The sequence below is a fragment of the Thunnus thynnus genome, chromosome 10 (genome assembly GCF_963924715.1).
Source record: "Thunnus thynnus chromosome 10, fThuThy2.1, whole genome shotgun sequence".
NCBI lineage: Eukaryota > Metazoa > Chordata > Actinopteri > Scombriformes > Scombridae > Thunnus > Thunnus thynnus.
Window position 1 is genome coordinate 23,207,326 of NC_089526.1, and position 19,589 is coordinate 23,226,914.

A 19,589-nucleotide genomic window follows, 5' to 3' on the forward strand; every position below is an offset into this window, starting at 1 on the left:
AGTTCACTTTTAGGCCAGCAGCTGTTTAAAATTTTTTGCATGATTATTTTCGCATCATTTAAACCAGACAGGAACAATAGCAAAGAATGAATAGTGCAAGGAGGAGGAAAATAATCAGAGAATTGTTGACCACATCTCTTTCAGAACTGATGAGGCACAAAATTTACTAACTCTGTTTAGGTTTGTCTCTTCAATTAAGGCATTTTCTTTGTTTCTTCATCCATTTAGACGCTCCCACAAACCACAGAACCTGATATTTTCTTTCCAGCATGCCATGAACTATTATTCCTGCCATTACCAGAGTGGAGAAATACAAACATGACATGTTGTGTCTGTTTTAACTAGGTCGCGGCGCCCACAAAGACAGTCCAAGTGAATGGCAGACTGGGAACAATCCAAGCAACCTCCTCAACAGTCCCTCAGAAATAAGTGGGGAAGCCTACATCACTGCAACAAGAAATAATTTATCAAATTCCATCATAGTTTTTATTTTTTGGCCACTGTGCTTTTGAAACAGACATTTGGAAAACTGGGCTGAGTCATATTTTGAGTGAATGTTATTTGAAAGTTTGAGGGAAAAGCTGATGGATGACACAAATAATTCTACATGCTATCTAGATTAAAAGAATATTCAAGAAGTGCTTCACAGCTGGCTGCCAGTCTGGGGCCTCATGCTTAAACTAATGCAGCAAGGCGGGAGACTGTTATTTTTACTCATATTCTCCACTGTAAGCATTTCTTTATACAAGAGGAATGTTGCTCTGTTAGTAGCCAAACACCTGCAACATCTGCCCAATAAAGTTGTCAGAGGTGAAAGGTTTGCAGTTAATTCCACTCATAATATCAGCTTCTAACAATAGCTTGCTGGAAATTGTTTGTGTCCATCTTTATAGCGTATCGCTGTTCCTAAACATATCTTGCACTCTGTACTTGAATTCAGTAGTTTTAACCAGAGCGTTGTACAAAATGTGTGCCAATGAAAGAAGAATATTTGAAATTTAAAAGGTTTAAATGCTATTTCCAGATCATATTTTTTGTTCTGATCTTTTTTATTTGCTTTTACCATAGTTAAGATATGGATGCCTTATACTGTTGCTCAGTCAGTGTTATGTATATGATGTTTTCTGTAAAAAATTATATATGGTAAGTTGGAGGTGATAATGTTTCCAGATTTGGACTATTTAATATTTGTTTAACAAATTAAGATCATTGAAAAGTGAAAAACACTTAAGTAAACAATGGATAGATCCATTGACAATGTTTGTTGTTGTTGTTGTTGTTGTTTTTTTTTAAAGTGCATTATTTTACTCAGATCTGGTTCATAATGCCAACTTCTACAGTTCTTGACTAAGAGGAGGAGTAAAATGGTGGTGCCTGACTTGTGCCTGTTAGCTCATGATGCTCCTGTTTTGGCCCCTAACCTTAATTTTGTGCTGCTGTTTAAAACTTAAAGAGATTGTCATACATGTACAAGGTCAGCACCCTGCAGAAACTTCTTTTTGCATAGTGGCAATATAACTGACCATGCATTTGATGCTTGATATATTACATACTGTATATAAAGAGATCACTGTTATAGAAGCATATGAATGGTGGATGCCACCATGAGCAAAGAGATAAGTTCATTAATCAGCAGAATGTAATGGCTACAAAACCAGCAGTTGTAATAATACTGTAGGAAAGCAGTAGTTCAGGGTATCTGTGGCCTTGATTTAGGAAAGTATTATTGCATTTCATTCCTCTACTCTGAATGTAAAGTTTACATTATAGAGTAGCTCTGACTGATTTATGGAGAGTGGACTGCTGCCATTAAATGGTACAGTTATGGATGCGTATGTATGTGCTGAATAATCTTTAGAATGAAAACTGAAATGATAAAACTTAAAGCATCCATGTTCAGGTGTAAATGCTAGCTGCTGTGTAATATGATATATATTTGAGTAAAGGGAGTTGAATTCCTAGTTTTATAGATATATTATTAATTTATGCTCAGTTTCAACACTCAAAACATTTTTTTTTTTACTGTTATATGTTTTAACCTGAGAGTGAAAACATTAAGAGCTTTTTTTTTAAATTCTCTAACTAGAAGTTATTTCATTTCTGCTAGTTTAATTTACACACAATAGCCTACAGCACATTGTAGCATTGTATATTTTGTAAACTAAAGGAAGATCATCGCAGTGATAGACTTGATTTAAATCTTTGATAGAAAGCTATTTCACTGATTGCTTGAGAATTTTATAAGCTATTGCTTTTTAAGTTTTAAGTGCACATTGTTTTGTTTTTGTTTTTTGGTGGGAAGGTTGCACAATTATTTTTGTCTACCCAATTTTTGATTCAATAAATAATTTTGTAATCAAGTGAAAACAGACCTCTTTTTGAATGTCTTTCTTTGTTGAAATTGTTCATATCTAAAAGAATCATACCTGTATTGTAGCCGCCTTCCTGAAGAATTTGCATTTTCCCTCTAAAATAGCAATTAGACTTGTTTGTTTGCTTCACCAGATGGTCGTATGAACCTTGCCCTGGAAAGCATCACTCTGATGCGCCTGTGCCATTCCCAACACTGTGGTTGCCTGTATACTGTGGTCATCCTGCTGTCCTTATGAAATATATTGTAACCTCTCTCTCTCACCCTGTCTGTCACTGCCACACCACAGATGAGATACTATTCCAGGCAGCAGCTCATGGCCCTGACTCATCACAATGTGGTCACACAAAATGACTCTCACAGAACTTGCACCTAACCTGCATTCCTGATTCCTGAAACACTCATCGCCCCTCCGCCTCCCCCCACACCCCCGAGATGCTGCTGAATGATGCAAATATCCTTATTAGTTGCAAAATCACAGGGAAAGACACAGTGTAGATGCAGACATTTGTAGAGAAGTGATAATTATTGTAACAGAGGATATATTGTAGATCTACACTGCTGGAAACAAGTTGAGAGTGTTGGTTAAGCTTACACTGGTACAAATACTGTGCTTTGTTTATCATTTTTTAATTATCTCATTTGCTAATGTGTGCAAGGTCTGGTAGAGAATAAAAATACTAAATTGTTCACTTAATTGTTCATCTCATACATCATAAACAAAATATATAAAACATAATAAATAATTCTTTTACTGATTGCAAAGATGCATGTTCATGTCCTCCTTTTTAGTCATTTTACTAATCGTTTCAGGGTGATGTAAGGTGACTTCTTGCAGAGGAATAAGTCAGAGTGCAGAGGGTGATGTTGGTTGCATTGACCAGAGAGAGAGCTGTAAATTCCTGCAGGACCACAGGCTCTTTTGTGGGTCAGAATTCATGCTCACTCTACAGCCATTCTAATCTGCCTTACAAATCTCTGTAGGGTGTGTATGGGTGTGTGTGTGTGTGTGTGTGTGTGTGTGGTTGTGAGTGATATTTTCGTTGCGAGTATGTGTTTGAGCTTGTGCCTGTGTTACGGTTCCAAACCATTTTAACCATACCAGCAACGTAAACAACCTCCGAATCAAGAATTACCAGAACATCACACCACATAATCCAACAGAGATGAATGCATTTAGGTTTGGCTTTAGTTACAGCTTTACCAACCTTATTGCTTGGTTTGTGTTTGTTGCCATAACAGTTTCACATCTAGGCCTAAGGCAGTTAGGAACGAGATGTTACACTTCACCTTGCCAGTAACCATGTTGACAAATATAATTCAAATCATGTAATTTAAATCAAATCAGGAACTGTGTACAGTTTGTTTAGATGTGGGTGTCGGGAGTAATAGGTTGGTTGTTTAACATTGAGCGGCATATTTTTCTTTTTCTTAACTCACAAATAAGTAATCAATAATGAAAATGTGTTGGCAACTTCTACTAAAAGCACATTTATCCATGGTCCTGTGAGGCACTTTAGTGAAAGCCATTCACCAACTGCTTTCACTCATATTACACATCTTTGTTAGTCTTGACTGCTAGACTTATGAGTGATCAGCAGGGGTTTATATTGACTTTGTTTTCTGATGTTGGGAAGTCTACTATGTATCTGATCAATCAATTTGAACAAAAGCTTGTGTGATGCTGAATGTCTGATGAGGTGAAATCAACATAATGTGTGTTTAGTTTATGTCTCGTAGGAAGAATGTTTTGTTGCGTGGCGGCACCCTGGTTATGAGTGACATGATGTGTGTATGTATGTATTTGTGTGTATGATGCAACGGCCGCACAATGTCTGCTCTTTGTGTTCTCTCTGCGTGCGTATGTGTAACTGGGTGTGTGTTAAGGCATTGAGGAGACACAGTGTGAACCCCCCTGTTGTCCTGATCCAGACACATACACACACACACACACAGCTCAGGACTGATGGCCTTTTGCACTTCAGACTCCCATGGTGTGTTCCCATCACTTAGGCTTATCCAAGTCTGGCAGTATGAAAAATAAACACAAGGTTCAGCCTGAGGCACATAGCTTTATTTGACAGTGTTGTGGGTTGAACTCAAGTCACTGCCTTTGGTGCATGTCACTCTTTCTAAATGTTATTAATCTCCATGTACTCAAAACTGAGTCTAAACTGCAACAACACATGAGCTGAATGTAAACCTCTTGATGTTGTTCTCGGTCCCATAAACACCAGAAGGTCTTATGCAAGACCTTTACAAGGCTCAGAAGGATAAAAACACAACAGTGCCGGGAAGGTAACTGGTGCAGTGAGATTTGACTGAGATTTGAGATTTGACCTGTTGTGCAATACACATACCTCACATATGCTACCGGTGTTTTTATTTCTGATAGTGCTTGTCAGAGCAGGGGCTTCAATAAAAGTGAAGTGCTGTCTTGCGGACTTTGGATTCATGATGTATCATTATGGTATTATTTTAAACTAAATCTACATTTAAATAAATGAACTTATTGCCATATAGTGATTTGTGTTTATGCAATTTTTACGGTACATTCACTGTTCTGAGACAGCGACAGTGTCACAGGTCCTCAAGAGGCAGAATCCTTTGATTACTGTCCTTTTAGCCCATTTTTTTTGTTATTGCAATGAATTAGACTGACTGAAAGACAAGCACATATTTAATATCCACATAGTTTAATTGGAAACATCCACTGATGAATGTCTGGTGACAAATGCATTACAACCAAGTTAGTATTTGAAATACACTTAAACACACACTGAACATCAAACACCTTAAATCTCTGTTTTAAGGGACAATATGCATAATATTTCACATCTTACTTTCATATCCATTATATTCTGTGGCAGGCAATTGAATGCATAAATGTGAGAAAAACATTATTTACCTGCTTTCTTTTTCACAATGAACCCCCTAATTCTGTATCTTACAACCCACTGAGACGTTTCATATTAAAATCCGGCTGAAATTTGTATAAAATAACTAATTTTAAAAAGGAAATTTAAACCTGGACAGCAAAACCAATGTAGATCAATATTTAGATTAAAGCTAGATTAAGATCTTGATTAAGGTTGCTGAAAGTACCACATTTCTAAATCTGATTATTTCAATCTGTGACTTTGATTACAGATGGAGGAGCTTTACAGTTTTTTTTCCCATACAGCAACTTTGCTTTAGAGACAAGAAATCATTTGCCATTGATTCTTTGTCTGTAACTTAAAAGCAGCGGATCGCATTGTCAGTTTTCTAAGACACTGAACTCATGACAAGACAGCGCTTCAAAAAGAAAAAAAAGACGGAATCCTCTGAACACGCCCTTATTCCCATAAGACGTGAACGCCGCATTAATCACCCCTCACTTGTGGGCGTGGTTTAGTCTAAAGGGGAGGGGTTGTTTGCGTGTGTGTGTGTGTGTGTGTGTGTGTGTGTGTGTGTGTGTGTGTGTGTGTGTGTGTGTCCTACCCGGCCGCATGAGATGAGCTGCCTGCAGTCTTTGCAGCCACTGTTTTCGCCTCCTCCTCCTCCTCCTCCTCCTCTTGCCTCTGTCTATCTGTCCAGTCCGGGAATGTTGACCACCGTGGCCTGATCCAGCGCTGTCGAGTGTCCCTTCATCTCAAGACTGCCACTCCGGTTTGTGTCTCTGAGGGTCGTAGCCTGCCTGAGCTGATCTGGCTGTAAAGGTGAGTGCATGCTACCGGACGAAGAAGCCGCTGTTCTCATCGTGCTCCTTGTGGGAGGAGGGATAAAAAGTCCACCGAGAGCGGTCAGTGAGTAAAAGTAAAATAAGAAATATAAATAAATATATATGTTTTTTAAATGTAATTTGAAAAATAAAACTTGAATTTGCTGTTGTGATGACACGCACTGTTTTGCGGGTCGGAACACATGTGCGCACTGCGCGTAACCGCGCCTCGCGGGACCTGAGTCCATGCCCTCCTCTCTGGCAATAAGGTAGCGGTCATTGAACTTTGAAAACAAGTTTATTTATCGGATCGGACTGTTGCACTCAGCTGTAGTGACTTTACTGTATTCACACTAGTGGAAAGCTTCCGCCGTAGACACCCCAGCCTGTTCCGGGGTTAGTACGCGTGCCGATAAGCTGCCTGGATCTCGTGCGCTTTCCTGCACCTTTCCCAACATTTACTGTGATTCGAGTCCCTCTTGGGGAACATTATTTTGACCTCAACAGCCTTCTGCCTGCCTGCCGTGTTTACAATTGCGTAACAGCAGTCTACAGTGGCTCATAGCCTACTTTCTATCCAGTAGGACTCCAGCTCCCCATGTTGCGCCCCCCCAGCAACCCCCTCCCTCCCTTAACTCAATTCTGTGAGAGTTTCACTAGGCTGGCTTTATCCTTTTGGCAGCATTTGCTTTTGGGGGTGGGTAGGGGGAGAAAGAGGCGTTTTCCCAGGGATACTCATGTAGCCTTACTGCAGTGGTTCCCAAAGTGAGCTCCTGGGACCTCCTGAGGGTCCTTGGGTGGGTTCCAGGGGTCCCTAGGAAAGTGTAGAATTGTTGAATTAATTTAGGAGGAACAACAGGTTAAAAAAGTAAAAAGAACACATTTTTTAATTCACAAGATGACATAATAGACTATAACAATTGTTATCAATTGTTAAACAGGTTGATAGAACTGTGTTTGGATCCCTGATGTGAAAATCTTGAGGAACTCTTGGCCTACTCATTCATATTCATAAAATCTTTAATACTGTAAATGCATACTGCAGTTGCAACTGGACCACTCCTTTATGGTACACTCTATACTCTATTGTATATGCCTCTTTTATTTTATTGAGATATTTGTATGGTGGAAGAAGAGAATATAATTTGTTTTAAAAGTCTGCTTCAGTGTATATTCTCAAATGATTGTGTCAGTAATACAATATTTTGCCTTTAGTATTTCACTATTGTGAGGATCTATGTTAAATGGTGACAATGCTAATAGACAGAGAGAGTCAGAGGGAGAGTCTGATCATTATCTAATCTAACTTCATGTGGAAATATCTTGACAAAGCAACTCTTCATACACAGTCTAATCTCTGCCCTGTCTTTTGGGCACTCTTCCAAATCAATTTCTTTATTGGCTGCATGTGGTCTTTGCAGAAAGTTGCATAACCACCCAAATTTATGATTCTTGGAACTATCGACGTTGACCCGTGTATTCTGAATGCAGATCAGGGCTCTCACTGGGAATGTGGAGTTAAGACTGGAAGGAGGCACTGAGGGGCTGATGCACGTTGCAAGGTTTTGTAGGCATTAATGCATCCCAAAATGGCTCTGTCAGTGCGCATTTTCAAGGGAAATACTGAGTCATAAAAGTCTCTGAAAAGTAATAAAAAATGTAGGATTCACCTGTTGCTCAATTTGGATTTTTCAGCTGGACAGGCAGAGCAATAATCTTCCATTTCTCACTGTGGTTAGGGGGACACTGGATAAAAATAAGCTTTGAGAACAAATTAGTATTGTCTTTGGTGGTTTTAGTGCATCTAGCATTCTGACTTTGTCATTCAACCCTTATTGGATTAATTATAATCTGGCCTACCACTGATATTCCACACAACCTGGCAACCTACACAGGAGCAGTAGATACTGCACACATGCATGTCCCTCTGTATGTTTACCTCTAAGCGTGGTTGAATACGAAGTATTTGATCACGTGGCATACAGTCTAAAATATGCTATAGCTGCATCTTTTCAAGCATGTGATTTTTCTGACACTCTCCCATTCATAACCAAACAGGATTTCTCTTTTCCTCGCCCCTGCCCATTATTTCCTGCTTTCTTTCATTTAATTATGTTGTGGTCACATCCCTGTGCACATGGCAACCACTCGAGCTGTGGTTTCTTTCACCCCCTCAGCACAAGTCCTGCTATTTCAAGTCCATGCTCAGTAAGCACAGGCATGACGGGGCATGAACTCTGCGAGACTACAGGCTGCCAAAAGGCTGCTGACTGCACATATTGCACATAATTATACTTATAAGCTATACTCAACTCGCTGTAGGATTCAGACTTGTGTGTTTTGTCTTTTGAGAATCCCTGAAGAATCTAAAATGCATTTTGTTCTGCTGCTCACACTCCACTGGTTTTTGATTGAAATACTTTGTTTCATTTCATGCCTCATTTTAAACATTTCTTGACGTACAGATGCATAACCGTGCGAATACTCCTCTTATCCTTGCTTGTATGCATGTAGTTTCAACTGCCACCCAAGGGAAAAAGGGGCAGAGATATACTATTAGCTGGTATTGGTGGTATAAGAGCTTGTGGTCGTGCTCTAGGCAGCATTCCATTGGGTCTTGCGTCAGCCAGCAGTCATTCAGCACTGGTTAGTCTGGGCTTATACACTGTTAATACCCCCTCCCTGATGTCATGACACCATTAACCCAAGCCTGCTGGGGGACCACAGCACAGTTCATGTCAGTCAACTGACTCTGCCTGCATCTAAAAGCAGAGCACCCTCTGTACCCAGCTGCTCAGCTGGGCTGTCAGTGGTCAAAAAAGAATCCAGTGATGTTAGAGGCTGCTGTTTGTTTTTTGAATAAAGGTTAATTTTGGACTCAGTTGCGTAATCAGGCGTCATTTCTACATTGTAACCCTTCTATCCTCTGTTCAAATACTCTACATTGGATTCAGTTTCCACAAACTAGGCCTCAAACCATGTGTGCGCAATGCTGCAAAGTTTTGGATTGTTTGGACTCACACTCAACCACAAGTTAACAGTTCTAATGTGACCACTTATTGTTGACACTACAGCCCAGTTAATGTTTTATGTACTTGGTATCTCAACTATAACCGCTGAGTAATCATGTTCTGCTTTGTGAGGAGTCATTTCTAGGAACCTAAGACCTTGCCAGAGGAAAAACATTGTGGTATTATTTTTCCTCCTCCCACTCCATACTGTAAATATGGACCTGTACAAACCCGATTCTCGACGCTTTCCACTTGTGACCTAAGGTGATGCAATGCTTGCTTGTCTAACCACCACAGTGTACAGTGGATTGAGTTTCTCACTGTCTGGTGTTGGTCCAAATGTGGCTGAAACCCAAGCCTGCATGAGAGGCAAGAATGTTGCCTTTATTCCGCAGGTAACTGAACACCTGCGGGACCACAGATTCGGGTGGGTACAGGTTCTGTGCCGTGGATGCAGACGAAATGATCTCTCTTATGCATATGTACAGTGTTTTTTTTCCCCCTTGCTCTCTTGTTCTCTTGCTTTTATCACTATATGTCTCTCGTCTCAGTTTATCTTTGTCTCTTTGTCCATCTGTCTACCCCATTGTCTGCCCCCCTCAACTGCCTCTTTCTTTAGTTCGCCTCTCATACTGTCTCCTGCCTTTATCTCTCTCCGTTGATCTGTGTCTCACCGTACCAGCTGGAATCTGCAATGCAAAATCAAAACAAACCATGGTTAGTTGACTTTCGTGGACATATCGTATGATTAAAAACAAAAAGGCCTTTTTTTTCTAGAAATATTTCCCAGTTTGAAGCCTCAGAACAATACGGGCATTTTTTCTGCTCTTGAATTATCACACTGTCGTAAACCCTATTCTGATTCGCTCCCACGCTCTGATTATGGCACTTTTGACCATGTATGCATGCATTTTGTCGTACATAATTGCATTTTCTGCCCTCTGGTTTTCTAGTATTATTCCCAGACTTAGAAGCGATTAGGGCTTAGAGTGGTGTACTTTGGTACTTAGGAATAGGACTTGCGCTAAGTCCTTGTTAATATGATTTTTTTCAGCCAACCAAGTTTGTTAGCATTCCTAAGAGTAAGTAAGTAAAATAAATCCTGTTCCTATTTCCCCTCAAGTGGTCAGATCGTACTCCAGTCTTTTTTGATACAGGTTAAATGTTTTACTTACAAGGTCAATATTATTTGGGTTTGATATTTTCCTTTGTTGTGGTTGATGATGCCATTTGCACTGATTCATTTATTGTTTTATCAGTGTTAAGTTCTTGAGTAAGAGGGCATCTAATGTGATAGTTCTGTGTATTTTATTTTTATCAGTTGAATAAGTTTTGTGCTACCAACAGGTGTAGTAAAGACAGAGTAAGGAGAAGACAAATCCATCTAATATAGCCCTCTGGGACCACCATTACACCCAACTTGTGCACAAGCACCACTGCTCCCAAGCCCAGTCCATTCATCTTGCCCATTGCATAAGACCAGCTCTCTCAAGCAGCCCTGAAATCCTCATCCAATTAGGCACTGTCCATGTTTCCAAAAGGCCTTTCTCTCATAGACTGGTGCTATTCAGCCTCCCCCGGCATGACATCAGGCCCTCTCTTATAGCCCCACTTTACGCTGCTGCTCCCAAATAATGAAAGCTGCCAATTAATGACTAATCAACATGTGCAACAAGCACATCCAGTGAGGAGTGACTACCATCTAATCTGCTGATTAAAACAGAGGACAGAGATGCTCTGTTCAACTTTCTCTCCCCATCTTTCAGTGTTGCATTGCTGCAGAAACAACGGCCAACCTACACACACAACCACACAAACACACCGACTCTGACAGCCTCATTTGAGAAGCCTGAAAGTTGATAATTGGAATGATTTGCATGTTTCATTTTAGAGTTACTTGGAAAGTAGTTTTGATCAGTAATAATACCAGTTTTTTGATTGTTACAGCTGGGTAGGAGGTAGCTGGTGCGTTACAGTTCTGCATGGGTTAACAGTGGGAATCGGAGGGAATCAGATTGGTGGGAAGGCTTGGGTGAGTTTGGCAGGTGTGTTGTTGGAAAGGGGTGTGATAAGTGTCTGATATCTGCAGATTTAAAGAGGTGGATCTCAATGACATGTAACACTGTTTGTCCCACCAATTTTCATGCATAAATCTTGGTTTAGTAGGATGTATTATGTGTCAATAATTTAGACATACAATAAGACACCAAGACAGTCCAGTCAAATCTGCTCTTTGAGTCCAGTGTGGTCCATGGGCGATGGCACAAGTTTGCAGATCTGCGAGAGAGGTGGGTCAGGGGTGAAGAGTAGAAAGGTAACCCTTAAAAACAATGTATTTATGGATGGTTTGGTTTTAAGACTCTTAAGATTCTTCATATTTATATGCAATCAAAAATCAGGGTTACTATTTCCAAAGCTGGTGAAGAGCAGCAGTTATGGAGCAACATTAGCATTCATTTGAGTGGCGTCTCTGGCCATCTGGGGAATGTAAGTCCAATACTCAGTCTCCTTTTAGCTCCTGATGGAAATGTCTGGCTGCTTATTGCTCCATGATGTTCAGGAGGTAGTTACAAACTTTGTCAGTCTGCTGTTTTGTGCTGGCCTGGTAGCATACAATAGTTTTATTAGAATTTTTTTTTTCCTGAAAAGAGCTGATGAGAGCGGTGAGAGTGAACCAAAACAATGAAGTTGCAGGTCATAAAAACAAAACAATTAGTTGAAAGATGCTAAAAGGCACCATAGAGCTGAGGGGAACTGCTGCATGAAGTGATAGTTCTCTGCAGGTTTGTAACTACAGGTGGCTTCTCTCACATTACACATGTCATTTGATCCATTGTTAGCATAGAAAAATTGAATAGTCTTGTACAGTCACCCCAGGTATCCTGTATCATCTTTCGCAATCCTTTCACCTGATATTGGGCTGTTGAAATGACAGGACAGGCTGTTCTCTACTGGCTATGGGTGTGTGACCAAACTTTATCTAATTTGTGACTAGAGTTGCAGAGGGTCCCTTAAGCACCACCTGTCAACTGAAAAGCCATCTGCTTAATTGAGATACATTTAGCTCAACCCCTTTTTAATCAACATAACTTTATCTGTTTCAAGTAGTGCTACTCTTATGTTACGGTTTGAATGCAGCAGTGGGTATTAGATAGATAGACACATGTATGTTTATTTTCAATCAATTTTAGTAACTGGTAGAACTGTCAACAGAAAAATTATTCTTACTGCTGCAAACATTCTTTAACTGAGTACTTTGGTTATCTATGTGGCTACTTTGGGAACTGGACTTTAAGACACTCGCCAGTAGAAGTAGCAACCATGGGCTAACTCTGGTTGTAGAAGTCAACTTTTGTCTTGTCGCTGTTCAGAGAAATATTACAAACCCAGAGGGTGAGTTTAGACAGAGTGTAAATCATGCTTGAAGACATGCATACACACACTTGTGCACACATACTGTGGAACAACCTCTCACATGCACACTCTGCTCCCCCATGTCTCTCTCTCTGTTTCACTCGAGGCCTTTGACACTTCCATTTGATAATGAGTTTTGATTTAAGCTTGTTCTAGCTTTAGTGTTTGTCTCCGCAACACAAATGCTGCGTGTGTGTTTATTCTCGTGTAGTCAGCATCATTATCACGGGATGAAATTTCACACATGAAAATATGAGAGGCTGTTTATTGTTGGGCTCTACCTTGCATGGCGAATGCAGTGTCTCCCAGTAAACCTTATGCAACCTTCCAGAAAAAACCTATGTATCAAATACAGTAATACATTAAATAAAGTCAAGTGACATGAATTTTGTTTAAACGTTAGTAGCATTAGAAGCTGACATTGATAATCTAAACAACACACTGCTGCTATTTTCTAGCTTTTAGTTTGTATTTGTCTCGATGGGAAATTACTTGAACTATCATAGAAACGGGACATGATCCATAATGTTTTATCCCCTTTTACCCCTCCATTTGAGCATCTTGAGCATCTGTATTAACATTTCTTAAGATTAAAAAATCCATGAGGGCTACATGTATTTTTCCTTGTTGGATGGAGCAGACAGATACTTGATAAAACAAATATAAGTTTGTTTAGAGGGTGATCAGGGAGTGATCAGAATCCCCACAGGAGCTGATGGGACGGTGTATCCACAGGAGCAGGCGCTAGTGTTCGGATGTGCGATAGAAAAAACAGTCTTGCTGACCTCTACCCTAGGGCACTGCAGATAAAACACTATATTCCTTGACACTGTTTGACCCCTGGAGGCATAAAAAAGTCACCTTTTGACCTTATGATACCTGAGTAGGAAGCTTACAATCGTTGTGGACTCACATATTCTACCATATGTTCTCCACTTTCACCCATCACCATCCACCCTATCCCTGGCTGGCCCACAAATCAGTGCTTGTCAGTTCATGAGGTTGGGGTTTGCCATGTTGCATGTGTTTTTTTTCACCCAGTACCCTATATGGAAAGAATGTGCTCTCTGCATTCCAAAGATGACTGAGCAGAGCTGAACAGCCCAGTGTTAAGCTGTGTCCAGTCCAATCAGCTGAAGTCAAGTTGACTGAGATGAACACATTTTACAATTATATACACAAAGAGAGTAGTTGACACAGCTGCACAGCTGAGCTGTAGTTGTACAGTTGCTGCTATTGAGCACTGAGGCATTTCAGTTTTGCTTATTGAACCAGCAGTGTTTCATGTGTGAAAGGGGTTCAATTAATTGTAAAGTACCCAGAAAGGTTATTTGCATGGTTAATCTGTTATAAATCTGACATCTTTGGATGTGAAATGATTCAATACTGTAAAAAAATGCTCTCAATTGTCTGCTTTGACTTCTCTGACTTCTCTGGCCCAGACTGGAGACACCTGATTCCAGTATCCATTTCAGTTACTCCAGCTAAAATCATGTTCATAGTGGGTTTACATTTCCCTACATGTATAGGCGCAGTATCATAGCATGCCCTGTTTGTTTTTTTCATACTTTTGTTCTAACAAGTTATACAATGTAAACACTTTAATCCAGCTTTTCTTTTCATTTTTTTTAAAGAAACGTTTTGGCTGGTTTAGTAATGGCTTTGGAAACAGTAGAATGACTATAATAAACTTCAAAATAATCCTTTGTAACCTAAGCCAAATACCAAGTATCTGATTTCATTCAGAAACACTGAATGTTGGATGAGATTTTAGAATCAAATAACTTCTTTTCTACCATTGAAATAAATGTGCATTTGTGAACTGTGCTGTACAGAGCTCTTCCAACATCTGACTTAGAAGTCAACTGACTTCCATGAATCTATGCTACAGTATGTTTATGGACGCCCCACTATAAATAACGCCCACTATTTAGAATGTTTTCCCAATTAGGAAAAGACAGGAATAACGCAGCACAGAAATGTACAAATTACAGGCAAGTAGGGACCAAGACTAGACACATAGATACACAGACAGGAAAACATGTAGACACACAGGTAGAGAGACTTATACACAGATTGACAAAAAGCCAAGAAGGAAGAGAGAAATATACACCGAACTGATTGATTGTTGACAGTTAAGACAGACAAACCAGACCAACATGTAGACAGACAGGTTTAAACAAAAAAAAATCAAACCAACTTCTTAGTTTACAAGACATGTTTGGCAGTGTAGCTCACAAGACAGTCATTTGTTTCAGGTTTGGCCTGCATACAGTATGTGAGGTCAAAAGTTTAATATTTCCATTTCCCACTGTAGGTATTTTTATTGGACTCTTTGGAAAGGCTTAAGGAAGGGAAAAAGTTAATAACCTGTTATTCAATATGGGAGGAAGTTGTGGCTTAAATAAGTAATGACAGCATTAAAAACTATAATGAGAGTTAATATACAAGATTATAGATGTATATTTATCATCTATAATCAAACCTCCTTGTCCAAAACTTTTACTTTGCAATCCCTCATTTCTTTTTGGAACAGTACATTTGCATTGCATGCTGTATTTACATTCATGGCATTGGTTGCAAACAAAGTCCCGCGGCCTCCAAAGTCTTCTTAACATCCATCTTTGGTCTGGCTAGCTGGTCAGCTCCAGCCACTGATCCACCACCATGCAAAAGAGGAGCTCTGTTCAAGGAAATGTTTCTACTGTTTCAATTAGGCTTTACTTTAAATAGCCCTGGTTTCTGGTGATCCCAGACCTCGCCTTTGGCTTTTCTGCAGGGCTTATCACCCTGGGATGTTAAAGCTGGACCCCTGAGATGTAAGCACATATCAGCACATTAACCCCCAGACTGACTAAGCATGTAGGCCACCAGGACGTGTTCATCTGCGGCTTCAGTTTACAACTGTGATTTGTTTATTAAGAGTCCAGGAGAAACACAGAGACTGATTACTCATCATTTATATGTTGTAACATCCAGTACTGTATGTAACAGCGAGAGGCCAAAGTGTGTCATTTTCACAACAACAGTAGCAAAGGTTTACCACAATGGTGACTTAGTGAATTTACTCATTTTCTATAAAGGAAAACCCTAACTGACTAATTATCTTATTGGCTCAAGTGCAGTGTCTTATAACATAGTATGCTCTTGCTAATTTTTTTTTCTTCAAGTTCTTCCTATATTTGTGTGGAAAGGAGACATTTGAACAATGTATCATACCTGTATCGACACTAAATATTTTGGAGAATATCAGATGGATGCTGGTGAAAACTCCAAGCAGAGCACCCTCAGTAGACTCCTTAGTATTTGCTGTCAAGTCTCAACCACGACAGTGCTGGTGCTGGTGAGGATTTATGATTCACGATAGGCATTGTTAAGACCCCTGCGTTTGAAGTCCACCAGCTAACATTCTCCCTCATGCAAGTTTGAGCAAAAATCACATTAATGAATCCAGATGCAGTCACCTCACCGTTGGGTACAGCCGCAGCACCCCAATGTCCGCCCTTTCTAGTGCAGAGACGACATCCGGATAATTGCACTGTCAAGGTCAAAGATGGTTAGGTTTCAGTATGCTGTTCAAGTGGAAGGAATCAAATCAAAGGGTCCTGAGTGGGTCTAATCCCTGCACTGGAATGGCTTTGATTGGGTCAGGGAGCAATTAAGCATAGGTGCGTGTGTGTTTGGTCAATATATCAGTCACTGAAAGTCACTGTGGCACATATAAGCACTTTGAAACTTGGGCTACAAGGTATTTTAATGCTACACGGAACGCCTGAGCTTTTTTCCCATATTTTATCACGCACAGTTGAAGCAGAATTCACAATTTACACTCGTGATGTTAAAACTCTATATTTAATTCAGTGGTATTTAATGTATGATAACTAATCCTCATAAAATGAAAGTAGCAGTTTTGATAAGGACTTAAGCTTCAGTTTAGTGTCTAATGTAGTTAATTGAAGCCTACTTTTATCCGTCCTGCACAACCTCCAGACTCCTGAAAAATAATAAATATACAATTCAGCCACAGCTAGTCAGCAAGTCTGTGGCGCCTAATGAGGGGCTGCTCGGAGAGTTTAGGCTGATGTTAATTTGTTTTGTTTTTGTTGTAAACTGTGTGTCTGTAAATAATGTGTAAATGACGAGCTGTCCTTGCATGCCAGCCGGCCAGGCCACACACATGGATTGACACAGTAACACACACACACACACACAAACTGACACACACTCATTAAGAGCAAGCCCTTTAGCGGTCCGAGTGATCGTGGTGCCAAGGTCTTTGTTTAGAATGCATTCATGGTTTGGTCATTATTTGCAAGCAATTTTGGAGGTATTAAAAAAAAAACTCTTCACTTTTAGTTCTCAAATATTTGGAAGGGAAAAGTGCTGAGTGACAGGTTTATTATATCTGGTCAGCTGACACAATACTGAGGATAACCCACATCTTGTAAAAGAGGAAAAACTGTAGAATTTAATTTAATTAGCCTTTGTTAAAGGGGACATATGCTTTTTGTTATGATGTTGGATGTCTATGTTAAACATGGTCAAATGTCCAAAACCTGAGGTGAACTTATGTAAGTCAAAAACCCAAGCCTTAGTCTGCTCTGAATGTTTCGTTTGCAGTGTTATCTCTACTTCCTCCTCGTGATGACATCAAATTGCTGGTGCATGACCATAAACGGCCGTCTGTTCCATAGCCTTTGTCGCTAAGGTTGTTAAATGGGTTGTTTGTGTTGTCCACTCACATATTTTGGATTGGAATAGGGCTCGAACATGTATGGATGTATTTGAGAAGTTTCCGTAAAGTAAAGAATGAGAAAAAGAAGTGAGATCCTACTGCTACTGTTTGTTTACTGCCTCTGGGAGCTAACCAATCAGAACAGAGCGGGCTCATCAGGAGGGGGGCTTAAGGAGACAGGAGCTAAAATGGCCTGTTTCAGACAGAGGCTGAACTGAAGGGCTGAATAAAGGGCCAGTATAAGATCAATAGGAAGTTTTTTGAATTTTAAATCATGCAAAGATATACTAGTAGAATAAAAAATAAAAATATAGACCTAAAAATGTGCATGATGCATCCCCTTTAAGTTCATTTTTGACTGTCACAATGGACATTATGATCATAAGAAAATGTAGTTATTATATGTACCTTGTTGTGTTTCTGACCTCTAGTTGCACTATGGAGCAGTTTTTTTATGAGTTCTCATTTTGTTCATGCGCACAAGGCACACATGCATGCACATGTGCAATATGTGTCACAATACATAGTTCAGCCAATGGCTTCACACTATGCCAATGATCTACAGGTGGCTATAATATGCTAAGTAGCGCAGCAATGCGCCAGCAAAAGCAAGGAAAAAGAAGGCTGCAAGCTAGTAAACATGAATGTAAATGATAAAAAATTGGCTTTTCAAATGTTTTAAGTGGAAGGAAATGGATTCAACACTTTTGTAAGACCTCAAGGATACACACAATACATTTTGGTGAGTAACACTCAATGTAAACATGACTTTTGCTTGTATACCAGAAAACTCCACATAGTCCTTTAATGCTCAGATGTTTATATTTATATCTGCTCTTAATTTCTATCTTCCAGTCTATGCATTGGACATTTTTAAGATGTTAATTAACACACAGACAATGCTGTCATGTTAGTTTGCTTAAAAAACTCATTGTCATTGTCATTTTGCTTGCATCAGTTTTGTCAGAGAAGTTGACCATATGATTTGATTTATTTATTTATTGAATGGGACAGTGTGCAGTTTGAAACATTAAAGATGCACTGCACCAGAGTTAGCTTGATGCTAATTTGCATCCGATTGTACATTGACTAGTCAGTCAGACACAGTAAGATACACAACTCTACAAACATGTAGAGCTTCTCAAAGACCCTTAAAAACTCTTAAAAATAGGGCCTTTACACACCTGCACACAGCCACACATGCACAGCATATGTAAACATCCACATACACACACATATGTACACATACAGTACATGCACACATGCAAAGCCTCATGTACAGGCAGAAATGGACACACATACACACACCCAACTGCCGCAAGGGCAGCCTGCTCACAACCGCTAATGCAAACATGAGATAATATTAGCTTTCTATAAAATGGCAGGTCATATTTTTGAAATACCAACAGGGGGTCATGAACTGCTGCATAAAAGACCGTCATAGTTGTGAGCTCGAGCTGCTTGGCTCAAAATATACCCAGGGGTCTAACTTAAGACCTGGACTGGTGCCTGCCGTGTATTTTTGGGTCAGTGTTTACAGGTGTTTGTTCAGTGGCGGCAGTGCCAAGAGGTTAATAGGATACCCACTTTAAGAAGTTCAAATAGACTAAAGTCCATGTTGTTGAATTTGTGGGTTTTTTTGACCCCAGGAGGGAGGCTTCATAGAGTAGAAGAACACCTTTAAAGTCCGCTGTGGAGCAACTTCTATTACAGTTATGTTAGCTTACAAAGACCACGCCTCAGCAGATTGTTCAGTAAGTTGGAGTATAGCAGGATTGTCAATTGGGTAGCAGTCAGCACGGTATATGTATCAGGAAACCCAAGATGACAAGGCTCATGGTGAGGGAAGCCTCTCATCTTTTAGGCTCTTAGGTTTCCTTAATAGAGATATATTTTGCTGCAATGAAGTGCCAAGCCATATTAGCTCTTTTATCACCCAAATAATGGATATAAAGGCTCCAGCGCATGCATCGACCCTCAATAAAGAGCATAAATCACTGTAGAACACTGCTCAAATTTGTGATGTCGTTCACAGAATTAGTCCTCAAGTTATCTGTCTTTACCTGATGAATGATTTCAGTTAAGTGAACCATCTTCACCACATTGAAAAGCTGGACATGTCTGGTACAAATCTAGTGACCAAGAAGTGTAATTCTTTGCCCGTTTTACAAAATATTTGTTCATATTACAAAGCATCTTTTTTCATATTTGGAGTTAGTAACAAACTAAAATTGTGGGACAAAGGGAGGTACATCAGTATTTCTGTAGATTTGAATAAGACTCAGTTTTTCTGCTCACACTTTTCATTTGTAACCGACCAGTGTTCCTCCCTTGTTGCTTGTTGATGTTGTTTAC

At 39.8% G+C, this 19,589-nt stretch overlaps 2 protein-coding genes across 10 annotated transcripts in view; both read left to right on the top strand.

Moving 5' to 3' along the window:
- Positions 1-2,371, top strand: part of cobl (cordon-bleu WH2 repeat protein) — a 65,706-nt gene extending 63,335 nt beyond the window's left edge. For all 6 annotated transcript variants that reach the window (XM_067602134.1, XM_067602140.1, XM_067602138.1 and 3 more), the window contains one exon: positions 346-2,371. In XM_067602134.1, the coding sequence (XP_067458235.1) occupies positions 346-429 (84 nt within the window). In that variant the 3' untranslated portion in view covers positions 430-2,371. The remainder of the gene's footprint in view (positions 1-345) is intronic.
- Positions 2,372-5,883: 3,512 nt separating this feature from the next.
- Positions 5,884-19,589, top strand: part of grb10b (growth factor receptor-bound protein 10b) — a 70,730-nt gene continuing 57,024 nt past the window's right edge. For 3 of the 4 annotated variants that reach the window (XM_067602141.1, XM_067602144.1, XM_067602143.1), the window contains exon 1: positions 5,884-6,072. The gene's annotated coding sequence lies outside the window, so the exon portion shown is untranslated. Of the gene's footprint in view, positions 6,156-19,589 lie in introns of all 4 variants that reach the window. The other variant, XM_067602142.1, reaches the window with a different exon arrangement.